Raw genomic sequence first — 21,704 nt, 5'->3', positions numbered from 1 at the left:
GATGAGACTCGCAGCGTGGGGGCCTCCTAGAACACAGGGAAGGGGCAGGCTGGGGCGATGGGAGCCTACAGGGCCCTGGAGGGTTAGTGGTGAGCGCCTGGAAGAAACCTACAGAAGGGAGACGAAGGAGGAAAGAGGTTGTCCCTCTGTGCTCACGGGGTTCCTGCCCTGGTTCCCTCCCACTTCTTTCTCCACCTTTATCTTGAGAACATGGACTCCTACCCTTCATGACTTTTAGGGCTGTATCTACTGTACACAGCACTGAGATTTTCTTCTAGCCTGGCATCACAGGCAGGGGTGGGGGCTCCTTCACGTATTTAGAATATAAAACCACCCCCAGACAAGGGCCACTACAGGTTTTACACAATGTGTAGCACTCTCGCTGATGTTGCTGTCAACGTTTTCTTTCCCCAAGAGTACGGGAACATTCTTAAACATGCTGGATAGAAGAAGGAAATCAGTTTGGGACCAATAATTCACTAGGATCATTTATAAAATGGGTCACCAATAACTGACTGCAAATTATAAGAGGAGGCTGATTGTGGAAAGGAGTCAGACTAACCCAGGTCAGTCACTTGCACAAATGAAACATAATGGTTACAGCATTTCCATATTTTCTGCAGTGTTTTTGCTCCTGGTATCCCTTGCAGCCTTTGGCCATCTGATCATTGGGTGGCCTTTTTGGCATTTCTATTGGGGCTGGTAGAGATCTTTGGTGCTCTGGGTGACTGACAGGCTGCTAAGCTCAGCCTGAGGAAGCCACTCAGCAAATCCTTGGAAACAGGAGGAATAAGAAATTGTTGTCTGAACCTGACTCTGTCCGTTAGCAGCAGCAGGGGGCTCCAGCTACACATAAACTAGGTCTTCTTTGCCAATCTTTCACATCTATCCATTTGTCACCGTGCTTTTCTCTCTTCATGTTGGACTTTTTTTTCTTGTCTGCTGTTGCTTTCTCAATACTGGTTCCCATGGTGTTTATTCACTTTTGTCCTTTTTCTAGTTTAGTCTCTATTTCTGATTTTTTTTTTTTCTTATAATTCATCCCTGAGTCTGGAGGCAATCTTTTCACAATCTACTTCTGTCTGGATGTTGCTTTCTGGACTTTTAAAAATATTTATTTGGCTACCGTGGGTTCTAACAGCGGTATGCGGGAATCTTTGATCTTCATTGCAGCACGGGGGGATCGTTAGTTGCAGCATGTGGGACTGGGATTTTCTATTTCTAACTTATGCTGTTCTTCCATAGCTTCTATCACTTTCTTAGTATCTCTGATCTCGTTCTGAAATATTAAAGAACTGTGTCATCTGCTTTGTAGTCACGTGGTCCTGGTGCACCTTCACAGTTACTCAAGTCATTGCCCTCTATTTTCTGGTAGTATTTTTGTATGGCACAACCACACTCCTTTCCGATTGCTCATTTTACAATGAGATGTGTTTTCTTCTATTTTGGAGAGCAGGTTCTAATGTTTGGGATGGAGCTGGGCTCCCTCTGCAGCTGTTACATAAAGAATTAGCAGTTACGGACTTTGTGCAGCTACTTCCATAGCACTCCGTCTTCACTCCCTCTGGATCCTGTTCCTCCAGCATTTGAAACTTCTCTCTCCTTTACCTCAATGTTACTCCCCAGTTCAAGATGGAGTCTTTTCCCAACATTGCATTTTGAGTGTGGGATTCTGTCCTTCTGGAAGAAGTTTCTAGAAAGTATTTTGGAATGCCTTGAGGTCTTGAGCACTCATCCTCAATGAGCATCTCAACCAGTTTCTGACTTACCTTTACTTGTTGGGCTATTTTGTGGGTTCCCTGGTCTTGGAGTCATCTGAATTTTTTTTTTTAATATTTATTTTTATTTATTTGGCTGCACTGGGTCTTAGTTGTGGTATGTGGGATCTTTGATCTTCGTTGTGGCATGCAGACTCTTATTTGCATCGTGTGGGATCTAGTTTCCTGACTGGGGATCGCACTTGGGCCCCCCTCTCCCCTAAGCACTGGGAGCTTGGAGTCTTAGCCACTGAACGACCAGGGAAGATCCTAAATTCTTTTTTATCTTTCCTCTACCATCCCCTGCCCAGCTGCTAACCCCACAGGAGTGTTGAGCTGTCCATGGTTTGGCCCCACCCCTTGCATTTTGGCATTCACAGGGAAACCCTAATAACTTACATTTGTTTTAGAGTACATGCTTTTCCTGTGGCTGCCATAACAAGTCATCACAAACCGGGGGGCTTGAAATAGTAAGAATGTATTCTCTCACAGCTTGGGAGAATGAAGCCCAAAATCTAGGTGTCAGCAGGGCCATGCTCCCTCCCAGGCTGTAAGGGGCATCCTCCCTGTCTCTTCCAGATTCTATGAGTTTCTGGCATCCTTAACCCTCTTGGGCTTGCAGATGCATCGATTCTAGTCTCTGCCTCTGTCCTCATGTCGTCTTCCCTCTGTGTCTCTTGTCCCCTCTCCTTAAACAAACACCACTTATTGGATTAGCGCTCACCCTGTTCCCATATGACCTCATCTAACGTCAGAGACATCTGCAAAGACCCTATCTTTAAATCAGAGGTCACATTAACAGGTCCGCGGGGTTAGGATTTAAACATATCTTTTTAGGAGACACGATTTGGTTCACAACAGAGGTTGTGGGTTTTTGTCTTTTCTGTTTTTCCTTTTGCTATCCTGGTTGCTATCTGCTTTGTGAGGGGATATGGGGGAAATACGAGATCTACGCTGCTGCCACCACGCCTCAACTCAGAACCCATGGTTGTGTTCCAAGAATGTATCTACAGAACGCTGTTCACAACTTCATAACCAAACCCGAGGCAAAGTGATTCTCTAGAGAAGAAAGGGAGATCTTACCTCCGAGAGGTAGCAGACCTTTGGCGGGGCTCCTTTCAGGTCCAGATGAACTAGTCGCATCTTAAATGGTGAGGAATCCGACATCTCACTATTTTTTGAGAAGTCATATAACTAAGAAATCTCTTTTCTGGGCACTTCTTCCTAGTGCAGAAATTCAGGGTTATGTCCTTCCAATGTCTGTTTCAATTCTGATATGAACTAGGAGGAAACTCATTTCACCAACATGAAATATATCAAGATGTCTGTATCCATGTTCAAATACAAGGACCCTTGTCATATAGCACTGGTTTCTTTATAAGATGGCTATAACCTACAATAATACAAATGACTGCAAAATAATCTCCTGTTTTAAAGACTGTCTTATCCTATACATACTATGCCAGTGAAAACAAGCAAATATCTCTTAAACATTATTCAGGCCCCACAGTTTTCTGTAGAAAACTGATCCTCAATTTTATTCTACTTTAAATAGTATTAAAAATAATTTGCATTTTTAGAGTTTGAGTCAGCTTGGTTGCAGGGAGGGAGAAACTGTAAAAATTTACCCTAGGTCAGAGAAAACTGTCTAGGATTTAAAATAGGCCATTGATAATTTAAAAACAGGTAAGTCACAAGTTTATCAGTGCTGACTAGTTTATGTTAAACTAGAGGAGGTATCTGGATGAAACATAAAACACATAGAATTAGACAGGAAAAGGAAAGAAAATCTCTGTATATTGGTCATATATTCAGCTCCACAATTCAAACTACTCATTCTGTGCAAGGATTCATAAATCCCTGGCCTTAGGGACTTTATAATATAGCAGAGGCAATAACATAATGCACAGAGAAATCAATCAGTTTGATTGAAAAAAATAAATTATATTCAAAACAATCTCAATGACAAAGTTCTTAAGGCAATTACCTAAACTTCAATCTGAGAAGTGGATGAGTTTAAGACAAAGCATTTTGAAAAACTGATATATTTCAAAGCTGAGTTGCCTTACATTTTCAAAAAATAATAAAAAAGAAAACTGTAACAGCACCCCCCCCCCAACCCAAATGTATTTTCTAGAGAATAGAGTTAAAAGAAAAATTTTTGAGCTAAGAAGTCTGTATTAGTCCTGGGTGTGCTTCCTTGTGTTTAGACAGAAATCTTAATTTTCCTATAGCCCTACAGCAGGAATGAACACTGACATCTTACCTGATTCAGATACATTCAGAGTTGTTTACCAAAGTAAATTGCTGCAAAATCTAAAGGGAAAGGAGAGAGAGAAGTTAGTATTCCCTCTTGCAAGTGTGTAGTTCTTTACTTTCATTCCCTCCTGCACGAGGTCTATAGATATATGATTATTTCAGACTTGGGTCAATTGTCACTATTGTTATCAGACAACCTGGTAGGTAGGTCTGCAATTGTCCTAGTCTCTTGGGCTTCTAGGTAAGTTGCCAGGCGATGGCATCTGATTTCCCCAGTTTGGGGATTGTTGGGCAGATCTCTTTTCTTGTTCAATGAGTCCAGGTTTTTTTTTCCCCCTCTGTATCAATAAATTACTCACCTTCTTTAGACTTAATCCTTATGAATGAACCTCACTGCTAATTCCGCTCATTCAGAATCTTAGGTATCTTGACAGGACTGGTTAAGATCTTACTTCTTGCCCACTGGACGGGAAACTGAATGTTGTAAACTAAATAGCAGGCCTCACAGATACTGAGCATCAACAGGACCCAGTGCCCTCAGGTGTGGCATGGGTCCAGGGAGAGAAGCGTTGGAAATCCCACAGGAGAGGGTGCGGGGACTCCGGGAGGAGGGCTTGGACACCGCGGGGAGAAGGTTTCGAGACTCGGAGGAATTGGAGACCCCGGTAGAGCACGCACGGCGGGGCAAGGACACACTTCAGTAGAAGGTTCGGAGGCTCGTCAGGTTCCGTGGAGGTCAGGGGAGGCGGGGTACGGCCAAGGCAGGTGCGCCGCGGGGAGCAAGCCAGGGTCCCCGCTCGGGTCCCCGCCCTGCCCCGCTCGGCGCTCGACCTCCGATTGCTCAGGCCTGGTCACCAGCCCCGGAGGTTGAAGGCTGAGGGTGTCGCTTCGTGTGCCCGGCCGCGCCGGCCTCGCGCTACCTCTCGCAGCACTTGTCCCGGGCTTGTGGCAGGTCCCGCATTCGGCTTAGCTTCGCGGCAGCGAGGCTAATGGCACCTCAGCGGAGGGGTGCTCCCAAGGCCCCCGAGGGCAGCGGGGCGGCGGAGCGCCGGCGCCAGAGCAGGTACCAGATAGCGCCGGGAGCGCGCGTACGGTGCTATGGGCGGGGCCTGGACGAGGGGCGGGGCCTAACAGGGGCGTGGTGTGGTGTGGCTGAGGGCGTGGCCCGGTCAGAAAAGGGTGGATCTGGTGCAGGCAGGGCCTTTCCGGGAAAGGCACTGCAGTGTGGGTGTGGCCTGGCCGTTATCGGGCGCCTAGAGGGGCGTGGTTGTCCGGGGGGCGTAGCTTGCAGAATCCGGCCCGGACCGCGCAGGAAGGGGTTGGGCGGGGTTGGGAGGAGCTGGCGGTCGGGAAAACTTCCCTGACCTCCCCGGTGTGTACCGACGGCTTTCCGCCGAGACTCAGAGGTCCGCTTCGTCTGGTCTCCGTGTGCTTTTCTCAGGGCTGTGCACGTGATGGTTCTCCGTTGGGGGACCCGATGAATGAATAAATGATCTCATAAGGTAGCCTTCGAGGGGATTCTGCATGAAGCTTTCAGAGCCGGAGTGTATTCACTCCAGGATAAATTACCTTCTCGTCGTGCTTGCCCCGGACCTTGCTCCAAACCCACTTCTGTTTTGGCAAGATTCTCAGTGTGCATTTGGGCCAGCTTACCCTGAACAGGGGTGCTTATTTTGAGGACACCTCAGGGAAGTATTGCTTCCAAATCTGGCCCAGGACGCTGTTTTTTCCCTTCTCGTCTCTACCTCTCTCTCCGTCGCTTTCTGTTTCAGCACCCGGGGTGTCCCAGGTGAAGGTGTCAACAGCTTTGTGCCCACAGTAGGATTTCAGCCCCTGCTGCTGAGATGGGCTGGCAGTCTCCCTGCACTATTGGGGAAGAGAAATATTGGCCCCACTGGAGTTAGGGGTCCACCCTTGTGTAGTTAGAGGAGACCAGGTGGGCTAGAGGCTAGACAGCAGTTCTAGGGGTGAGGGTGGGGGGGGGGGTCTGTGTAACTTGGGTATTTATGCTCCCTGTTTAAAATGACCATGTAGTGCTTGCTTCGGCAGCACATATACTAAAATTGGAACGATACAGAGAAGATTAGCCTGGCCCCTATGCAAGGATGACACGCAAATTTGTGAAGCGTTTCATATTTTTTTCATGTCAATGTATGGCAACAACCACTACAATATTGTAAAGTAATTAGCCTCCAACTAATAAAAATAAATGAAAAAAAATCAAGTCTTACTAGTGAATAGGCAAAATAAAATAAAATGACCATGTATCCACCCAATATGGTGTGACTCAGCTGTGCCCACATTGAGACTTATTTAATCGGAATTTAAGTGTGAAAGTGTTAGTCGCTCAGTCATGTCTGACTTTTTGCAACCCCATGGACTGTACCCTCCAGGCTTTTCTGTCCATGGAATACTCCAGGCAAGAACACTGGAGTGGGTAGCCATCAGCAGGTGGATTCTTTACCCTCTGAGCCTGCAGAGAAGCCCGCGTATGTTTTATATATAAAACAATTTGAAATGTGGAGGGACATATAAAAATAGAAGGCAGACTCCCTGCTTTTCAGGAATTAATCATATACTTGAAGATGCGAGGTGCACCTCCTGAAAGAATGTCCGGATTGCTTTTCTCATTTCTGCCAGTCCTTCAAGCCCTACACATTTTTCTCAGTTAACAGAGTACATGGCTGCTCAGTTACACATATGAGAAAACACATACACCATCCGAACACACATAGATACATGTGTGCATGCACACACACACACGCCTGCAACTTCTGCATAGGCGGTGTGAATCCAACAGTTAACCCAGGTGGTACAGAAAGTGCCTTAGTGTTGAATCATTTCTGTTGTACTTGCATTCCCTTCCTGGCTGGCTGGTGATTTCAGTGAAATGAGTTTGGTTCATGTTTACCTTAGTTCACCCTGGTAGCTCAGCTGGTAAAGAATCCGCCTGCAACGTGGGAGACTTGTGTTCGATCCCTGGATTGGGAAAATCCCCTGGAGAAGGGAAAGGCTACCCACTCCAGTATTTTGACCTGGAGAATTCCATGGACTGTATAGTCCATGGGGTTGGAAGAGATGGACACGACTGAGCGACTTTCACTACCTTAGTTCACATTGTGTGTGAGTGTGTACCCTAAGGCCAATGCATGGGGTTGTGTCAGTCATTTTCAGATGCAGGCAATGTGATTGATGCCACAGGCTCTGTCAGGATCTCCCAGATGGTTCTCCATGGACATGGCCAGGCTGGAAGGGACCCCGACTGGCAGTTCATCTTGTCCTCAGGGGCATAGTGAGCCCTGTCTGGTCACATGGAGCAAGGGGCACATTTCCCACCATGTCCTCCTATGCTGGCAAGTGCCTCTGGATTGATGGAGAGTAGCTCTGATGATGACCAGTGTGGGAACTGTTTAAGGCTGTAACTAAGTGTGGGTGTGGCCTCTGGTCACTGTGGTCTGCGTTTTTAGCACACACAGTTGCCTTTGGGTGACCACAGCTGTTTTCTGTTCTCAGCACCAAGAGTATCCGGGCGCCTCGGGATGTGCGCAAGAAGTGGTTGAGAGTCGCTGTCCTGGGGTCCTGCACTGCGCTCGCCGCCTGCCTGTTCTGGGGCAGCCTGGGGGGTGATGACGGCATCACTGAGGTCCTGGCTCACCGCAGCGAGATCCTGCCAGGCAGGTTCATCGAGGTGCCCTGCTCTGAGGACTATGACAGTCACCGAAGGTTTGAAGGTACAATGCTGAGGTGATTCAGGAAAGAGCAGCATGTTAACATGGAATTCACTGTGTTCAAAATGCGTCTTTTTTTACTTTGATGAATTGGTGGGAATCAGGTTGAAAGTAGTGTGGTGTGGGGTGGGGCAGGTGACCTTCCCCCCCACACACCCCCCAACGTTGGTTAGCTCACACCTGTTCCGGGAAGTGTGAGTGTTTCAGGCCCCACCTGTGTAGGGACAGGCCAGGCTTCACTGCCCAGGCTATGGCCAGTGTTTTACTGAGGTGCCCCCCACCTCAGTGTGGATTTCATCTGGTGGAAGAGGTGGTTTGCCTAGAAGGATGTAACAGAATTGGGAAGATATCAATGAGCAAGTTGAACTGAGAAAAGGCATTTTCTGTCTTAGGGGATTGTTACATTAGAAAATGTTGCAACAGGAAACGTGATACCAGAGTCTGTTCCCCCATGGCATATGTCCCATCCTGGCGCCTGCCTGCTCTGTGGAGGGCAGCAGTTTTAAAAGCCTAGCCAGAGTGAGTGGGTCTTAGAAGCAGAATTTAGTTTATTTTTCTATTCAGAGCAATGCTTTGGACTTGAACCAAGAAAAAGATTGCTGAGTCCTTCCACCAAGGGGCACTGTTGTGATGCGCACAAGTTGGGTTAAAGTGAACGGGAGGTGTGTGGGCCCCTTGGCAGAAATGGACATGACGAGGAACTGGGGTTCCCCTTTCCCTCTGGAGTCAGGAGTGGACAGGTTCTGTTGTGGGCATGCTGTCTCTGTCTTGGTGAACTTTTCCCTGAAAAAGTCCCAGCTTTTGACAGAGTATATTTTTCCTATGCTAAGTCGCTTCAGTTGTGTCTGACTCTTTGTGACCCTGTGGACTGTAAGCCCGGCAGGCTCCTCTGTCCATGGGATTCTCCAGGCAAGAATACTGGAGTGGGTTGCCATACCCTCCTCCAGGGGATCTCTCCTACCCAGGAATTGAACCTGTGTCTCCTGCGGCTCCTGCATTGCAGGCGGATTCTTTACCGCTGAGCCATTATTTCTCGTACCCCTTTAATAATTTATCAACATTAAAAACAGTTGGAATGAGGCAGAGGAGGAGTTGGTATAGATGGAGATGGGATTTCAGTTGGGAAGGTGAGAAAGTTCGGGAGATGGTGGTGGTGACGGTCACACAACAATGTGAATGTAGTTAATGCCCCTGAGCTGGCTAAAATGGTAAATTTGGGGTTTTATATATTTTTTTTACCAGAAAAACACAGCATCAAAGTCTCTGGACTCCCCCCTCTCTCACCTTTCTCGCCTCCCGTAGCTGACAGGGGCTCTGCCTGCCCTGGACCTGTGTGTCTAGTAGACACATCTGCATGCTTGTGTCCTGTGCCCTTGTGTATATGCACGGACATCATCAACCACTCACAACTCACTTTCTCGTCCAAACGATACTCTTAATACTCATTCATAGTCAGCATGTTGTGTTGCTGCTGGATTTTCAGATTTCAGGGTTGATGAAGTTTGAATTCTCTCTAATTGCCCGGTAGCTGGAGACCATAACCTGTATGGGAGAGAGTCGACTTTCCTGTTGGGCTAATATGTTTTTGTTAATGTTGCACGTATACCTGGAAAAATGTGTGTTTTTGAACAGTTGTTGTGAAGCTCTGAGTGTCTCCTAGTCTACACTCCTGTGGGCAAAGTCTTCTTGGACGTCTTGTCTTGTTCAGTTATCGGAAACTGCGAGGCAGGGTCTCCACCTCAGTGGTGGGTCTGGTGGCCACCTCACGTGTTTGAACTGATGTCATTTGGTGCTTCTGTTGCCCCTGCATCTTCCTGGTGAATCGTTTCTATTATCAGTCTCTTCCCCTCTCGTAATTCTTTTGTCTTTACGTGTATTTGTTTGTATGGTATCACTCCCCAAGCTGCTGTTTGGTTATTGTTGTTTTTGCCTTTATCGTCAAGCTTTAGGGAGCTTTAACTCTCATAAAAAGCATTTTTGTGTTTTAATAGAACCCAAGATCTTGTGTTAGTAGGGTTGTATTTAGCTCCATGGAACTGAGGCACCCCCTCTCTAATAACCCCCAAGTAGAAGTTTATTTTTTCCACATGATGAGATCCAGAGAAAGTCACCCCAGGTCAGCCTGGCTCCCTATGAGCCCTTTGCGCTGAGCCCCCAGCTCTCCCCCTCAGCGTGTGGTTTATGTGGTCCCAGGACACCTCCAGGCACGTTCCAGGCAGGAAGAGGGGAAGGAGGATGAAAGCTAAAGGTCAGCCAGCCCAGCGTGTCCTGAGAGTGTTCCATTGGTCACATATCCTATGGTCCACCCAGCTCGAGACAGTCAGCCTGCCCTTTGCACCAAGACACAAGGCACTTGCTGAGCTCGTCCATCTCTGGTGCTCTGCCTCATCCTGGGCCCATCCATCTGACCCTGGCTCTGTCCACCCTGACCCTGGCCACTTTACCCCTGGGCCTGTCATGCTGACCCTGGCTGTGTCCCCTGCTGGCCCTGATCCTGTCCACCCTGACCCTGATCCCACTTTGCCTTTTCACCCCAACCATGGCCCCATCCACCCAACCCTGACTACTTTCACCCCAACTCTGGCCCCATCCCCATCCAAGGTCCCCCATTTTCCTCCCTCTAAGCAGCTCAGTCCTGGCTGCAGGGACAGAGGGAGGCAGGGTGGAGTGGGTGGGGAGCACCTTGGAACAGCTCTGCAAAAGGATAGCAGCTACAATTGCAGGCACAGCTTTGGTCATCCAGGAGGGACTTGCCAAAGGTCTGGATCTGTGGTCAGTGATGGTTCAAGAATGTCGTGGATACCTCCTCTGGGCAGAGTGCCTGGTGCTTCCAGAGTGGCCTGCCTGGCGTGAGGCCGCCAGGAACACAGTGAAATTTGTAGGGGAAATTTCACAGTGAAATTTGATGTAGGGGATATGCATGAACTGGAAAGTCACCGTTGCTTGTCTGAAATTCACTCTGACCACATGGCCTGTAATTTCCAAACCTGGGCCCCTAATCCTGTGAAAGGCAAGGCCCCATCCCACAAAATTCTGTTGTCCCTGAGAAGGGGGGCCCACAGGTGAATGCTTGACAATGGCATGCTACTCTGTTGTCGGGGTTTGGCGGAGGCTGTGTGACATCCTGATTTGACCCTTTCCAGGCTGCTCCCCGAGGAAGTGTGGCCGGGGCGTCAGCGATGCCGTCATCACGAGGGATGAAGCCCGGAGGATTCGCAGGTACACACATCTCCGAGCTTCTGTCCTGAATGAGTGGGAGAGTGAGGCTGGGGTGGGGAGCAGAGAATTACTACTAAAAGGAAGATTTCAAGAGATTCATTTAGAATTCCTTAAGAATTCCCCTGCATACTTCCAAGGCCAAGATGGGCTTTTCTGATTTCCAGGAGGAAAGGCTGTTGCCTTCAGTGATGTGGTTGCTGATGGAACCTTCTGGAGGTCCAGGCCCTCTCCAGGGGCAGAAGGGGAGGTGGGGAGGGTGCTCTGTTTTGGCCCATTTGGGAGGTGGGGGGATGCTCTCCCATCAGCCATTGAGGGGCCCAGTGGACATTTGTGTAGAGACAGCAGGTTTACCCAGTGGCCCCAGGCAGTCCCTAGACAATATTTCAGTCTCCTGTCCAAAACTGATTGGGATCAGCCCTCCCACTAGCTCTCCATAACTCATGACCAGGCAGGAAGTCTTACTTATAAGTAGTTGGCATTGGATTCTTCCTTGTCTTTCAAAAGCAGATCTTGATGCTTTGATTTTTCCAACATGGAATTCAGACACAAGCATGTGCCTAGTGGAGCAGTGTCTAGTCTGTGTGTTGAGCTGAGTCCCAAGGGGAGACTCCTCCTGTTTCTAGATAACCTTGTAGGGGCCAGTTGGGTACGGGGGGGGGTCACTGGTATGAGGGCTGAATCCAGCCCCTAATCAGTTTCCAGGGTGGCCACCAAGCATCTGTCAGAGGCACCAGAAGCCCCTGCGTCTTCACTGATGCAGGTGGCCCTGTGAGGTCCAGCCCAGGGTATCACATGGCCTCTGCCTCCTGAGCTGGTGATTACAAAGTCTGCCTTCCAGCCTGTGATGACAGGAGAGAGACTTTCCAGCCCAGAGGAACCCATTCAACTCAGCACCAGGTCTCTGAACTAAAGATGGAAAGTAAGCCCACTTGTCCCCAAGGGTCATAGGATATTAGGGAGATGGTGACAAAATATTAATATTTACTTAACTTGAAAGTCGAGTACTTTGGTCCTAAGCATGTGATTCTGTCATAAACATTAAGCAGTCTGTTAACATTGTGTTAGCTGTGTGATTGGCGTCTGTCTAGAGGTATCATAGATGATGCTGTTAACTGAATTCTGACATAAGATCTTCTCCTACAGCATAGCCGAGAAGGGGTTGTCCCTGGGAGGATCCGATGGAGGGGTGAGTTGTGTGTCATTCCTGCTTCAGTTTTCTTCTTACCCTTTTGGCTCTGCTTTCCCTCCGAGGGGAAATGAGGGTACAGGATGTTCAGGCCCCCACAGATGCAGTGCATGGACTGTTGTCCACTGAGTGAGACTGCAGGGGGTTCAGCAGTGACCCCTGAAAAATGCACCCACCCAGAACTGTGATGGGACCTTATTTGGGAAAAGGGTATTTTGCAGATGTCATTAAGTTAAGGGTCTCAAGATGAGATCATCCTGGATTATCAAGGTGGCCCTGCTGCTGCTGCTTCTAAGTCACTTCAGTTATGTCTGATTCTGTGCGACCCCGTAGACAGCAGCCCACCAGGCTCCGCCCTCGCTGGGATTCTCCAGGCAAGAACACTGGAGTGGGTTGCCATTTCCTTCTCCAATGCATGAAAGTAAAAATTGAAAGTGAAGTCGCTCAGTCGTGTCCAACTCCTAGTGACCCCATGAACTGTAGCCTACCAGGCTCTTCCATCCATAGGATTTTCCAGGCAAGAGTACTGGAGTGGGTTGCCATTGCCTTCTCCCAAGGCTGCCCTAGATTCAATTAAAAGAGTCCTTGTAAGAGGAAGGCAGAGGGAGGTTTGAGACTGAAGAAGGGGCCATGTGAAGATGGAACAGAGTGGAATGACATGCCACAAATCATGTCAAACCCCTGGCACCACCAGAAGCCCAAAGATTCAAGGAAGGATTCTCCCCTGGTGCCTTCAGAAGGAGTGGGACCCTGCTGACACCTGGATCTCAGCCTTCTGGCCTCCAGACCTTGAGACAATGAATTCTTGCTGTTTTAAGCCTGCCATTTACAGCAACTACAGGGAACTCAGACAGGCCAGTGCAGCTCTGCAACTCATCTGCTTTCTGGGTAGCCTTGAGAGTCCATATGTGAGAGCACCTTACATTGGAGTTCCCACATGGTCCCAATGGGGATCTCCTTGCCCAGTGTGTGGGTCCTGGGGGAACATCTGCTCTCCTCTGGATAGTTCAGTCATTATCTCTATGACTCTTATCCTGCATACTCTTTCTTTTTGAGTTCTAAAAATTAAACTTCTCCTTTTATTTTGATTCAGTTCAAGGGGAATATTTACTAAAACCTACTTGTGTGTGGACTCATCTTTTACTCTCTGCTCAGCATTTACGTGAAAAGTTGTCTTGCAGGGAATCATCCAGGTTTGATATCTTTAAGGGCATTTAACATTTTTTAAGCCCAGATTGTGTTCAAACAAACCCTCTGGGATGGTCATTGCATCAGTGAGAAAAGACACTCAGACAGAGGTGCTCATGCCCACTTTCCACTTAACACATGAGGAAGGCCTCCTGGAGGCAGGATGGGCAGGGGTCGGAAACACTGGTGGTTCATTAAAGAGTGATGATCCTGTTATTCCGCTCCTGGGCATTTACCCAGGAGAACGAGAGCATCTCCCATGATAAAAACGTTGTCCGTCAGTGCCTTATTTGCAGCTGAACTGGGAGCAGCCCACATGTCTGTCTCCCGGTGAGTTAGTCACAGGGAGGAGCTAGGCTGAAAGCGAGTGCACCTGCATGACTCCAGGGCCTCCTGTTCTAGAAACTAACCAGCACCTCACACACCTTTGTCCAAATGTTTTGAAACCCAGCCTGTGTGCACTGTCGCCCTGACCTGGGTGTGCAAGGACAGGTCTCAGGAACTCGTGTTTAATGTTGGTGGCTTTCAGAGCTCAGTCACCTGCCAGGCAGCCCTCACACCACTCTGCCAATGTCTTTTCCAGGCGTCCATCCTGGACCTGCACTCAGGGGCCTTGTCTGTTGGGAAGCACTTTGTAAATCTGTACAGGTGAGAACCTGGGGTGGGAGAGTCTGCCCGTTTTTTGTCCGAGGACACCTGAGTGAGACTTGTGTGTATGGATCAGAAGTGGTTCAAGTCTTGGGAAAACCTTGACATTTGCCATCAGACTGAGGCCAAGAGAGGACTGGGAGATTAAGCTCTTCTGAGGGGCTGGGTACTCGCTCACGTTGCTTTATGAAACAGTCTAGGTAGGGAAGGGGCTGAGGGATGGAGTCAGAGGGAGAGGTGAGTGGCAGGCCAGGCTCCTAAGAGCTGCCTCCTGAAGGCCAGGAGAAGCAAGAAATCTCCCAACCTTAATAAATGTCACCCTACCTGGTGGCTCATACGGTAAAGAATCTGCCTGCAGTGCAGGAGACCTGGGTTCGATCCCTGGGTCGGGAAGATCCCCTGGAGAAAGGAATGGCTATTCACTCCAGTATTCTTGCCTGGAGATCTCATGGACAGAGGAACCTGAAGGACTATAGTCCATGGGGTCAGTAAGCATTGGACATAACTGAGCAACTAACAGTTTCACCTGCCAGGTACCACCCTCCCACCCCCCTCCCTGTTCTCACATGGTTATTGCAGCTGCAAGATAAGAAGGACCAGCTGATTCTCAAGAGCTTGCTGGTTAACTAGAGGAAAGACTGAATTTAAAGGAAATGTGTTAGTCGCTCAGCCATGTCTGACTCTTTGCAACCCCATGGACCATAACCAGGCTTCTCTGTCCATTGAATTCTCCAGGCCAAGAATACTGGAGTGGGTAGCCATCCTCTTCTCCAGGGGATCTTCCCAACCCAGGGATTGAACCTGAGTCTCCTGCATGGCAGGCAGATTCTTTACCATCTGAGCCACCAGGGAAGACCCAAAGGAAATAAGGAAACATTAATAAAATGTCTCATTTGTTAATACTGCTTATTCTTTTCACAGATACTTTGGGGATAAAATACAAACTATCTTCTCGGAGGACGACTTCCAGTTGTACCGGTGAGGGAAGGAACACCCGGGTCAGAGGTGGGGAAGGTAGTGGGGGCCTGGGAGTGCTGGGGTGAGTCCTGCAGAGAACTGGCACTCAGGTTTCGGGTTTTGCACATGATACCCTGTCACATGTGTGTGAACCCACGGGTGTATTTGCTCACCTTTCCTCCTTCTCCAGTTCACGTCTTTTTGTGGTGTAGTTTGATATGGGTCCCATGGACCCGTGGAGACTCCTCTTCCAGCTGCTCCCAGTGACGCGTGTATCCTCTCGGCAGGGATGTGCGGCAGAAGGTCCAGCTGGCGATCGCCCAGGCATTTGGCATCAGTGCGTCTTCGCTGTACCTGACAAAGCCCACCTTCTTTTCCCGCATCAACAGCACGGAGGCTCGGACGGCTCACGACGAATATTGGCATGCGCATGTGGATAAGGTGAGTGCACCTGGGGCCTGTCCACTGAAGTGCTGTCTGTTCACGTAGTTGGGGTTTTAGACGTTTCCTCTCTGGTGATGCTGTCGAGGAAATAAGACTTGTTTCTCATGTGGTGAGGTGAGAGAAGATGGTGAAACACATGTTACGGAACAGGGAGGGCCTGATGGGGACCATCCTTTGCTACTTGTTCCCAGATGCAGAGCTGTCTCTACCTGAGCCATGAGCTTCATCAAGTGTCACCTGACCCGGCCTTGATTCAGCCTTTCTGTTGGGTGGTCTCCCCTTGGACATGCATCCCCAGGAGGCTCCCTTTTCCCCCTTTTTTTGAGGGGGAGATCTCTTGACCACTCTGGATTCTGTGGATTCCTCTTCTTGACCTCCTGTTGTTCCCTAGACACGGTGACACCTAATCTATCAATGGTCTTCATCAGCCACAACTGAAGCCCTCTCCCGTCTGCCCCTCAGCCCCACCCTAACCTCCTCGGCCAGCATGCCCAGCGTGGCGCCAGGGGAGAGTTGGCCACAGAAACGTCTGAAGGCTGTTGGCGGTCACCCAGCTGCGAGTGTGCTCAGGTGACCCAAATAATCTCTGCATTGCTTGGTGCTGGAACAAAGGAAGTGAAGTGAAAAATAAGCTGAGGGTTTGGGCAGAAGCTCACAGATTGGGCTTCTGCCTGAAATTCGGTCAGACATTCATGTGTTTATTTAATCTCGTCCGTCTGAGCTTGACGGAGGAAGGAGCACTTCCCTGTGGTTAGTGAGACTGAGGAACCCAGTATTTAATTAAGCTAAACTGAAGCAGCTGTATGTGGCCAGTGGCTCATCTGAGCCAGTGTAGCTCAGGGGGTTCGAGGGGACTCAGGTTGGAAGTTTGGGCATCACCCCAGACTTGCGTGGTTGCTCCTGTGGGTTTACAGTTGATCACTGGGTTCAAACTCATCCAGCCACCATCAAGCTTCCTGTTTGCTGTCACCTCACAGATTTAGCAGCCACTGACTCATTGAATAACCATTGTCTAGATGCATTATTTCATTAGGAAACCAGGGCTGAGACCTTCAGTGTAAGATCATCATAGACATTGCAGAGGGGAAAACAAGGTTCTATGGGATTGAGGGCAAAGACAGCATGTGCAGAGGACAGACAGGTTCATGCAGCAAATGGGGAAGGGAACCTAGAATTGGGAAGGAGTCTGGGAGAATTTCCCTGCGTGAGGAAAGAGCAGCCTTCTACATACTGGGAAGGGTGGGTTTAAGAGAGACAGCACTGAAGGTAGTCTGGTTCTGTGATCCAACTTCAAAGGAAGAAAGATAAGGAAGATATTCTTCAGGCAGGGAAAACAAGTCAATAGTGATGAGCAGGGTGGCCTCAGATGTGTTAGAGCTAGGAGGTCTTGTGACAGGGTGTACAGGACCTGGGTGCTTGTCATAGCCAAGAAGTCACTCATGCATGGATGTGGCAAAAAGATGTCCTCCCATGAGGGGACTCCAGGAGTGAAGCATCTGCTCCTGGCTGTGGAGCTCCCCAGCCTCTGACTCAGGACAGCTCAGGCCCCACCAGCCTCTGCCATCCCCACCACCTGCCAGAACCTGCCTCCTTTCCAGGTCACTGTGCTCACATGAGTTTGGGGTGGTTCCTTTGCAGTATCTGAGCTGGGTGGGTAGCAGAGGGTGAGGCTACTGGACACCCCCCATCCCGGTCTCTTTTAGGTTCTGTGCAGCTTAGTGGATGTGAGGTTCACTGCTGAAGCAATTCAAGGGCGCTTCCCTGAGCTGTTCTCAGGTTTAAGTCACTCTGATATTTGTTTGGTGCCCTGATACCAGAAAAGGGACCCCCAAATGGGGTCTTGGTGGGGGTTGTGGAGGGAGCCCAGGTCAATGTAGAAAGTCCAGCTCCACAGACAGTGTGGTACTGAATTCACCAGAAGGTGACAGGGTCTTGGTCACCTTGGCAGGCTGGTGCTCAGCAGAGGGTTTTCTGAAATTGGGAGGGCGGTGTGAGGCCTGGATTCTGTCCTTTCCTGAGAACCAAGTCCTCCCACAAGCAGATGGTGACATACCCTCATGCTTTGCCCACAGGTGACCTATGGTTCCTTTGACTACACATCGCTACTGTACCTTTCCGACTACCTGGACGACTTTGGTGGGGGGCGGTTTGTGTTCATGGAGGAGGGGGCCAACAAGACGGTGGAGCCGAGAGCAGGTAGGACTCACAGGTGGACTCTGGAGTGCTTGACTGTGGCCTTTCCTGGGATGCTGAGTTTACAGTTGATTATCTCCTATGAAAATTAACAGGGAAATATGCCAAGTGTTTTCAGTTTTCCCACCTATTCACTTTCCAGCCCCCTCCATACCCTCCTGTGCATCCAAGTTCCAACAGGTACATTCCTCTTCTGCCTCAGCATTTCATGGTGTGCTGGTCTTCTGGTGATGACTTTCTGAAAATATTCTTTTCAGCTTTTTTCTAAAGGATATTTTCACTGGAGGTGAAATTCTGGATTGGTGGGTTTTTTTCTTTTTTAAAAAAAAAAACCATTTTCCTTTTCCTCTGGCTCCCTTGTTGCCATCACCACTGTCACCTCCCTGTAGAAGCTGCCTCTTTGCTCTCCACCTGCAAGCTGTTCTCTAGTCTCTGGTTTCATCAGTTTGACTATGATGTGCCTCAGTGTGAATTTTTTTTTTTATCCCACTTGAAGTATTTATCCTACCAAGCTTATTGGGTTAAAAGTCAAAGTCTTCATCACAGTAGGGATGGTCATTATTTCTTCAAATCGCCTTTTTCTGCACCAGTATGAGCTTCTCTTCCCTCCAGAGCTCCAACATGAGGGGTGGACGGTTTCCTGATGTCCCATAGGCCATGAGGAGATTGACTTTTCCTCAGTCTTTTCTTCTCTGTTCTTTGCTGCCTCTGTTTGCAAAGTGTGCAGAAACACTGGGGGCCCCTAGAGACCCCCCACTCTTGCTGCAAGTCAGTGATATTTGATAACTGTGTCTGCAGGGGTGGGGGTGCACAGATAGTATGGATGGGCAAAGAGGCCATTGAGCCCACTGTGCAAACTGGCCTGGCTGCTTGTCTGACGTCTTAGGTGTGATTGAAACCAGAGAAACAAAGGACAAAATGTCCTTTAACAACGTGGGCCTCAGGAAGTGGTGTGACTCTAGACTGCTCTGGGAAAGAGTGTTTCCTTCAGGTCAGGAGCAGCCTGGCTGGTCCAGAGGAGGGTCTGAGTTCTGATTGTCCCCAGGCCCCCAGGCAGAGATTTCTATGTGTTACATGTTTCCTTTTGTTCTGCTGTTTTTGGGCAGAGCACAGTTCTTTTGCTTACAACCAGAAAACAGTGGACTCTGGGGTAGACTTTTCTCCTCTTTCAAAGATTTAGCAGTCAAGTTCCTGGCAGTGACCTTTGAAGGGAAATGAAGTTGTCATGGAAAATTTTTTTAAATTAATTAATTTGTTTATTTGGCTGCATCTAGTGTTAGTAGTGGCACGTGAGGCCTGAAAGTGGGATCTTTCATTGCGGCCTGCAGGCTTAGTTTCAGGTGGGACCTTAGTTCCCTTACCAGGGATTGAATCCATGTCCCCTGCATTGCAGGGTGGATTTCTAACCACTGGATCACCAGGGAAATCCCTGTCATGGAACATTTGGTGCTGGGCCATGTGGTAGGAACATGGCATCTGTGGGATCCCAGGGCTCCTCCCTAAGGACTCCATTAGGGTCAACTCCATTTGTCCTAAAAAAAAAAAAATCTACAGTGGTATATGTGAGGCCAGTTAAATATTGAAGCACATAGACACTGGGTCCTCTGAACACAGATGGCTGGAGGACCCACCCACTCCAGGACCTTCAGAAGCCCCCTCCTGTGTCCTGTCTTTAGCTGCCCTGGGAGGGAGTTATAGGTGTTGGGTGTGTGCCTTGACCTGTTTTTCCTAATTCTCTGTTAAAACATTGTCATCACCCTCCAGGGTTTGGTTTTGTTCCATGTGTGATTAGAAATAAGATCCTCAGGTGGGTCTGGGGAGGTCACATGGCTTGTAGTGGCCCCTGGGGTGGGTGGTAGGGCCTCACTGCAATTCTAGGCTGACCTACAGAGAGGCTGTGCCCAGGCCTGGGGCATCCTTCATCCTTCAGGTTTGACTCCAAGCCCACCTTCCTGCACCAGTGGTTTCCCAGCCCACCAGGTTCCTTGTGTCCCTGCGTCAGCCTGAACGCAGGTCCTCTGAGGCCCGGCTGTGTGTATCACCTCGAGGTCACGCTCTGTTCTCCCCTCTCCCAGGTCGGGTATCCTTCTTCACCTCCGGGTCTGAGAACCTGCATCGGGTGGAAAAGGTCCACTGGGGCACCCGCTACGCCATCACCATTGCCTTCACCTGCAACCCCGACCATGGCATCTCGGACCCAACACTCACGTAGCCCCAGGCAGCCTGCCCAGCAGCCCTGCCCGGAAGCAGCCATGCTGGACATGCACCCCTTCCCTCCTGCTCAGCTCATTTCTACCATTTCCACTGAACAAGGTGCCTTATGGATCATCCTGAATTTTGATTTGCTAATGTTTGATCATTTTTCAACTCTGAGTAAATGGAGGGGACCAGCTTCCCCTCACAAGGATCAATGTTGACTGTCCTGTGCTGACATGGGGCCGGGGAGCTGGCAGGGCAGCCACGCCCTCCTTTCTCAGGAAGGAATCCTGTGCCCAGGGTGGAGTCCCCATTTGTCGGCGGACAGAGGGTCATTCCCTGGCCACTGGAGACCGACATAAGTGCAGACGAAGCCAAGTAGGGCCAGCAGCCTCCACTCAGGGAAGCAGAATCAGTGATCATGACACCTTGGAGAAGGTTCTGGAGGGAAGGCAGCTCCAGGGGCAGCAATAGGGGGCCTGGGAGGGCTGATGGCACTGGATTCTGGGTGAAGGTGAGCATCTGATATTCTGGTAGCTGTGTGCAGAGCACCCCAATGCTGCCGGCCCCTGAGAGTCAGGGGCCCTGACACTGTGTTCATGCCAGGCTGGGCTCTGCTCCATCACCGGCCAGGGTCCCCGACACAAGCCTGGAGTGTGTTCCCAGTGTGGCCATCCTCAGCTCACCTGGGGCCCCCTGTCCAGCTGAGGGTCTGTCTGCACAAGTTCAAGTCGTCTCAGAGCCATCCTTGCCTATTACATAAAAGTAATAGTCGGGGGAGCCAGGAATGGTAAATAGACCAGCCATGGGGGAGGCCTGGGCAGCACAGCCCAGGGGGAGGGTTGTGTTCATCAGTTGGCTTCTACCAGGGTTGGGCAAGTTTTCAGGGCCACCCCACAAAGCATCTGGCCTGGGGTTTGGGTACCTGCTGGGAGAAGAGTTAGTCATCCTGCCCCACCCCCCTTGAATACAAAGAGAGCCCCAGAAATGGCTGTGGGGGCAGGACTCTCCGGGCCACCCTGACCCGGGAGGAACCACAGCACCTTCTCCTCCGCCCGCCCACCCAGTGTGGACACTTGCCCCCTATGCTAGAGAAGGCTGCACCCTTGGCCACCACAGCCCCACAGTTTCTCCAAGCTCTACAGCCATCAGGCTCCTACAGGGAGGGGCAGAGTTTCCGGACCCTGGGATGAATCCTCCAAGGCCTGTAAGGCTTCAGTGGGTGTCTGGAAGCTGGGACCCCTGGGTCTGCACCTCGGTCTTCTGGGAGTCCCTCCTGCCCACGGGCGGTGAGGGGGCCAAGCTTCCACATGCAGACGATGACGTGGGGTGTGCTCCCCTCTGGATCATGACTGCAGGTTGTGGGGAGGTGGGGCCTCCACCCCCACAGGAGCTTGGATCGTGATTCCTGTTTTGAAAGGACTTTGGGCAGATCTGGGAAGGATGAAGGTCAGGCTGTGGGTGGCAGACCGGGGTGACCTTAGGGTTGTGATGCTTGGACGCACTGTCTCTAGGTTGGACCAGTAGCCTCAGTCTGTGCAGGAAAAGCTATCTCCTCTCATCCGGGTTGCCCTCTGGCTTCTCCCGTTTTGGCTTTTCAGAGGTTGGTTGCTCTGGTCTCGGAATGGGATGCTGTGAACTCTGATAGGAAAACCCAGTGTGGGCCTCTCTTTGTTCTGTAACTTTTGAGTTATCTGAGTGACGCTGTACCCTCAACTTGAGGATGGGCAGACATCCCTGGGTGTTCCATGGCCCACATGGCCACTTGCTACGTCTCGGGGTGGTGGTGGGGCGGCCGTGGGTCTGATGGTTTAGCTGTGGTTGAAGTGTTTTGGAAATAACTAAGATACTGGTTTTAATTGACAGTCTTTGCTACTTATCCTATTCATACTCATCACAGAGGTTCTTGGACAAAGAAATAAAGATTTG

The 21,704-nt window shown here is 49.8% G+C and overlaps 2 protein-coding genes and 1 non-coding gene across 4 annotated transcripts in view; 2 read left to right on the top strand and 1 right to left on the bottom strand.

Annotated features, from left to right (window-relative positions):
• Window positions 1–5,088, bottom strand: part of HEXD (hexosaminidase D) — a 15,388-nt gene extending 10,300 nt beyond the window's left edge. For both annotated transcript variants that reach the window (XM_065910953.1, XM_065910954.1), the window contains exons 1-3: window positions 4,376–5,088; window positions 4,024–4,073; window positions 2,841–2,981 (exon numbers count right to left, since the gene is read on the bottom strand). In XM_065910953.1, coding sequence (XP_065767025.1) covers window positions 2,841–2,924 — 84 coding nt within the window. In that variant the 5' untranslated portion in view covers window positions 2,925–2,981; window positions 4,024–4,073; window positions 4,376–5,088. The remainder of the gene's footprint in view (window positions 1–2,840; window positions 2,982–4,023; window positions 4,074–4,375) is intronic.
• On the top strand, window positions 4,895–21,704 carry OGFOD3 (2-oxoglutarate and iron dependent oxygenase domain containing 3). Its single transcript, XM_065910958.1, has 9 exons — window positions 4,895–5,079; window positions 7,530–7,747; window positions 10,888–10,963; window positions 12,107–12,149; window positions 13,921–13,985; window positions 14,907–14,963; window positions 15,230–15,383; window positions 17,459–17,582; window positions 19,655–21,704. The coding sequence occupies exons 1-9, from the start codon at window positions 5,006–5,008 to the stop codon at window positions 19,789–19,791; spliced, it is 948 nt and encodes a 315-aa protein (XP_065767030.1). The 5' UTR covers window positions 4,895–5,005; the 3' UTR covers window positions 19,792–21,704.
• LOC136150367 (U6 spliceosomal RNA) lies at window positions 6,050–6,156 on the top strand. Its single transcript, XR_010659801.1, has one exon. It is a non-coding gene; the product is annotated as a U6 spliceosomal RNA (small nuclear RNA).

The sequence above is a fragment of the Muntiacus reevesi genome, chromosome 18, assembly GCF_963930625.1.
Source record: "Muntiacus reevesi chromosome 18, mMunRee1.1, whole genome shotgun sequence".
NCBI lineage: Eukaryota > Metazoa > Chordata > Mammalia > Artiodactyla > Cervidae > Muntiacus > Muntiacus reevesi.
Note: the sequence above shows the minus strand (reverse complement) of the source record. Positions and strands in the feature narration are given on the sequence as shown.